Source organism: Vicia villosa, unplaced genomic scaffold (assembly GCF_029867415.1).
Source record: "Vicia villosa cultivar HV-30 ecotype Madison, WI unplaced genomic scaffold, Vvil1.0 ctg.000025F_1_1, whole genome shotgun sequence".
In the NCBI taxonomy this organism is placed as follows: Eukaryota; Viridiplantae; Streptophyta; class Magnoliopsida; order Fabales; family Fabaceae; genus Vicia; species Vicia villosa.
The window spans coordinates 532,997-539,012 of NW_026704957.1; the positions used below are offsets into that span (position 1 = coordinate 532,997).

Sequence of the window (6,016 nt, forward strand, 5' to 3'; positions counted from 1 at the left end):
TCGTCTTGCACGCCCTAAAGTACAGTCTTGGTATGAAGTAACATTTACTTTAAATTTATGGAAGAGAGCTGTATAATTTGAAGTCCATTTTCATATGACCAAAAAAGAGTTTTACGAAACTATGACATCATATTATGACAAGAAACTCCTTGGATGAAAAGTCTAAGGAAGAGTTGTTAGAGAATGTCTCTCTTTCTTTCAACTTTAGACTATAATACAAAGGAAAAGAAACAAAAATAAACATGGCCTAACTTTACAGGACAATAGTTGGTGAACTATTGGAACTTATAATGAAACTTTGAAGGAAAAGTTCCAGCTGTATGCAGTCATTATACTGTTGCGAAAAACATCAAAATCCTTGTTGCAACCTCACATTGCAATTATCAATAGCTGAATTCAAGAATAAACACTCAAATTCAAACATATAAAAAAAGTTGCACTGTCAACTATCAAGGAGTTCACATTAAAAAGAGTTTATTCATAAGTACCATAGGGTACAGTAGATAAACCGGAAAACACAACTCATTTTATAGAGCTCCACTAGACCTAAGTACAATTTGTGCTCTACTTTAATCTGTACAAGCCTCTAACTCCAGCACCATCGATCTATAACTTAAAGAGAGCAATAAAACAAGGGTGGAGGAATGTGTTTTTCGGATTGTAAAATGCTAGAAAGGATGTTGCATATAGCATCATCACAAGGCAACTCACAAGCTATAATAGGCATTTTTGGCTTTGATTGGAATCATAATGAAGAGATACGCTGTTGTAGTTTTGTCCACGAGTCATGCATTCAAATCTCATCAAGAAAAAACAGTCGCAATCATGTGTATTTTCTCTCAAGCCTTGTGAAGTCCGCGAGTTGAAACTCCGTGCAGGAGTCTGACAAACCCTAAGAAACTAAGCTTTCCGTCAAAGTGTTTTATCCAATCTTGGAGTACCGTATGAATAGGTACCGAGGGGCCAAGTCCAAGTTCCTGAAATAAATCAAGTTACAAAAGCTTAGTAAAAATTTTATAATGCAGTGGAAGCATATTTGTTTAGACAAAATGGTATTGCATAAGAAGCGTACCGAGGCAAGCTCTTCAATCATGATAGGTCTATTTCCATCCTTCTCAAAAAGATCGTAGGCACGTCTTGCATGTCGCTCCCAAACTTCCATTCCCTCCAGTTGATGGACACTTATAGCAGCAGCACAAAATTCCTCAAAATCTAATTTTCGATATTGGATTGAGCTAATCTGCAACATGTGTAAAGAAACAGTTAACTTTCCATGGAAGCAACTATGGTAGAAGTTTGAAATGAAAAGTTAAAATCCTTCATAGACTTACCATGTTCACATAATCTAAGACCCGTGAATCCTTCGAGGCATCAGTGGCGCTCCTTAAAATAGCCTGCTAATTTAAAAGTTATTGGCTTGAAAGTTATTTGGAAAAAAGTAGAAGAACTTCGGACATGTACTGACCGTCTTGAAGTTCTGCATAGAGATGAGCCCACTTTTGTTTGGCCCTAAAATAGTAAATTGTTCTTTGAGATATGCTAGCTGCACTAATGTCAATGTCTTTGCAACAGCCTGAAAAAATGACATTTTAAGCATAATCAACAATTTGTGCAAAATCAACAAACAAATTTAACAATTAGTTTCGTAAAAAATGATAGTACATACCCCTAACGCTGATTTACGTAAAGAAGATGAGCCTATGTATGCTTTGACGTTCTTGTGGATTATCATATCAAACGGAATCTTTCTATCCTCTAAGTGATTTACCAGCCATGGATGACCTAAGCATAAAATCAAGTTATAATCAAGAAAGTTCATCGGATTATAAGATGAGAAATTTCAATACCACGACAATCAACGGAAAAGAGAATACATACTGAGAGCCTGAGACGCAGTTAATCTTTTACGAAAATCTTTATTCAGCAGCCTCTTTACAAAATCTTTTGCATCAGCCGATAAAGAAGGCCAAGGAGCTTCGTCAAAACTTGGATCTGCCTTAAGTACAGTCCGAAATATGCCAGATTCTGTCCTGGCCCAAAAAGGTCGGCTTCCGCATAACAGGATATAAGCAATTACACCAATGCTCCACATATCTGCTTCTGTCCCATAAGATCTGTGCAAAACTTCAGGGGCAACGTAATATGCACTTCCAACAATATCATTCAATCTCTCATCTGCAAAACTGCTCATTGTTACCATTTGTGTTTAATTTTATATCGAAAAATCGGAGGGAAAATAGTGTAGGCAATAGGCTAGACCTGGCTTTACATAGTCAGAGAGTCCAAAGTCAATTGCCTTCAGTGTCGAATTTTCATCCTCAGAACTAAAAAGAAAATTCTGTAGCAGAAAACCAATCTTTTTAATTAAGAACAAAACAATATAGTATGACAAGATGAAAGAGTACATAGTTCTAAGTAAAAAGTAGCCGAGCCGCAACATCAATTGATTTATTAATGTGCTTTTGTCATTTAGAATGGAAGCGTAATCATAAACTCAAATTGCATGCATTCACTCATTAACTTTTGATATTCAATATGAAGTGATGATACAAAATAAATGAAAATCCAAACTTAATGAAAAAATCATTAGGAGTATCACCAAAAGAGTAATAACAAGATTCCAAACAAGTTAGAAGCTCATGCTAACCAAATCAGTTCTGTCAATGACAGATAGCAGACCATGACGGAGAGCCAATATCCAGCTTAGCATTGATCACCTTAATGAACTAACTCATAGCACTGACATGTGTGGATACACGGGTCTTTCAAAAAAACGGCGCAAAAACAGTAAAAGACAACAAACTGTGGTTGCATGCGAGTGATGGGAGAGTGGGCGACACATGGTAATCAAATGGAATTAATGTGAGCTTGCCACATGTATCATTAAAGTTTAGCTTTCTTAATATGAATAGCTGAACCAACTAGTAGCACAGACCATAGCGCCAACATGAGTCTTTGAAAGAAAGGGTGTGGAAACAGTACAAGAAAATAATGTCGTTTTGTGCGAGTTATGGGAGAGTGACACATGGTAATCAAATGGAATGAATATGAGCTTGAGAAGTTTATGTGAAAACTTAATTTCTTAGTACGAATAGATTACCTCTGGCTTGAGATCACGGTGGACAACGCCTTGTAGATGACAGTAAGCTACCACACTTAATATCTGAATCAACACAACTCTAGCGTCCTCTTCTGAGTACTTTCCACCCCTATAAACCATAATCAAATATGAGCTGATCAGAATGTTTGCAATGACGCAACGGTAAAATAATGAAACCAGAAAATCTCCTTTTGGTTAGTTCCAACTTTGCAGCACGGAAAAAATAAAAGTTGGAGAAAATTGTTACCTGGAAAGAATCTTATCTAGCAATTCACCTCCTTTGCATAATCTGTATAGCATAAGATATAGTAGCAGATTAGCTCCAAATTTATTAACTCAATTAACAACTTTCGTTTTTCTGCGTAATTAATATGATATCTTCACACAATCAATATTACAATATATTTCTTTGGAAGTATACTCTAGATATAAGGAAAGTCGTTAACTTAAATAAAAAATAATGCTCGTTGGACTTGAGATTATATTACTAAATTTAAGTTCATGTTTGGTTACGTGCCACGTCGACATATCCCGTATTTCTATGCACTATGAATGTGACTTTACTGAAGCTTCATTAAAACTCACGGTTGCATAGTGATTGCTTTATGAGTTTCCAAACATGTCATGCACTAACTTTTCAGCAGCATTGAATTATGAAGGTATCAAGAAAAGTTGTGACAAAATGTATATGGGTAATAAGAACTTACTCCATAACTACATAAACATTTTCATCGTCTTCATAGGCTTCATAGAATTGTACCAGATTCGGATGACCGGTCAGAGCTCGCAATATCTTCACTTCTCTTCTCACATCTTCTATAGCAATTGCCGTCGTCATCTGCCAAACATTGCCAAAACTCATAAGAACTAAGAACACATAGCTGATTTAATAATTAACAACCAAAGATGATCATTGATCATAACAATAACTTTTCACAAGACTCTAATGTAAACAAATCCACAGAAAGTACTTCCTTGAAAAGAAAATCATATAATCCATCAAAAAAATACCACAATCATATCTATCCACAGTTTCATGATTTTTCCAAGTAAAAAAAGCTTGATTCTCCGCATAGAACACTAGGCATGAAATACAAATAAACATTGTACCCTAATAATCATCAACAGCTCTATTTAAAGAGACTTAGAACCTAATCACAGCAAAGTCATTCCAACAAAAAATCACAAAATTATTTTCTTTCAATCATGGTTTTAAATAGCGGTCCGCAACCGCAATTGTGGCCGCAATATTGCTGACGCAGTAGCCTTTGCAACTGAAATAGATCGCAATTGCACTGATTTTAAAATCACATGTCGCACATACTAGGAACCCCATCAAGACAATTCTGTCCTTGTTTCTTCGAGTTTTCGAGTATTTTCATCAAAACGCATTGCAGCAACTGCAATGACCGCAATTTAAAACCATGCTTCCAATAACCAAAACCCAAATGAGTGAATTAACCAAAAATCTAAAAATTGCATCTTTTAGTACTTCAACATCATGATTTCATAAAAACACAGATCACAAATCAAACAAGTAACAACAAACACATAACCTAATTCAAAACAAAAAAGATGAAATTAGACCTTAGATTTAGGAATGACTTTAACAGCAACATCAATCCCCTTAAAGCTTCCTTTTCTCCCCTTAGCAAAACAAGTATACCCAAAATGCCCACGCCCCACTTCTTGACCAATCTCAAAATTAACCCCAAACTGCTTCGAAAACCCAAAACTCTTATCCAACCCAACTTCACACTCACTCCCTTCCGGTATCGTAGCCTCATTCGGCTTCACAGAGCCATGTCTTTTCGCAAGCAGAGCCCGAATGTGCTTGGCCGGAGACGGTGGCGGAAAGGGCCGCTTAAAGATCCGAAGAGGAGTCGAACTGACACTATTCGAATTGGAATTAGAATTAGAATGAGCTGGTGAGTGTTTGAAGAAGCTGGGTAAAGGACTAGGACTGAAAAAGGGGAATTTTGATGATGATTTAGTTGATGCATGATGAATTGTGGGTGTTAGTGGTGTTGGTGGTGGAAGTTGGAGAATTTCATCGTTTGCGGAGGTTGAAATTTGTCGTTCTGTATGTGAAGGTTCAAGGGGTTTTCCATGACAGAGTCCCATGAAAAACGGAAGAAGAAAAAGAAGAGATTTTGGAGATGAATTGAAGAAGTTGAAGAAAATTAAGAAAAATTAGGGAAAGAATATGAACTTTTGTGAGAAGGGGATAATAAGGAAAGAATAAATAAATATGGAGAAGAAGAAGAAGGTGAGAGAGAGAGGAATGAGGAGAAGGAGTGAGAAGAGAGAAAAAGGATGGGAAAGTGAGGGGAGGGAAAGAAAGATGCTTGTTGAGAAAAAAAAGAAGAAAAGAAAAGAAAAGAAACTATGTTTGCTTTATTCTACTTTATGTATGTAAGAGTTTTTGAGTTATGGTAGTAGTAGTAGATTGTTTTTGTGTAGAGAAAGAGAGTTAAATTGGAGAGGAGGGGTAGTGTTGGTTTCTTCTCTAACAATAATAGTGAGTAGGGTTGGTTTTGGATACTTCCAGCCTGTCCTTATTGGAGTCCTGAAAATATGAATTAAAAGGGTATTCTTCAAAGGAGTGTATACTCCCTATTTTAATTTTGTCTAAAAATTAACTATTAAATTGGGAGAGTAAAAAAAAAAAATAGGAGTTGAGTATAGACGTCAGCCCAAACTAACTGCGTTTTGGCTCGCCCCTGATCACAATCATTAAGAAATAATATTTTATATATAATTTTAAAAATAAAAATTACAACTTCTATAAAAATTAACTGTTATAATTTTAGGTATAGTATAAAATTTATATTCTTAAAATGGATAGAGTATATTAATTTTTCATTCAAATGAGTGTTATGCCGTTGAGAAATTTATGTTGTGTGCGTATTTTTA

The 6,016-nt window shown here is 35.6% G+C and overlaps 1 protein-coding gene across 1 annotated transcript; it reads right to left on the minus strand.

Moving 5' to 3' along the window:
• Positions 1-415: 415 nt before the first annotated feature.
• LOC131622204 (CDPK-related kinase 7-like) lies at positions 416-5,583 on the minus strand. Its single transcript, XM_058893230.1, has 11 exons — positions 4,688-5,583; positions 3,808-3,938; positions 3,348-3,389; positions 3,101-3,209; positions 2,260-2,338; positions 1,879-2,175; positions 1,667-1,782; positions 1,466-1,573; positions 1,332-1,394; positions 1,073-1,240; positions 416-977 (listed from the first exon to the last, which is right to left on the minus strand). The coding sequence occupies exons 1-11, from the start codon at positions 5,222-5,224 to the stop codon at positions 840-842; spliced, it is 1,788 nt and encodes a 595-aa protein (XP_058749213.1). The 5' UTR covers positions 5,225-5,583; the 3' UTR covers positions 416-839.
• Positions 5,584-6,016: the final 433 nt, after the last annotated feature.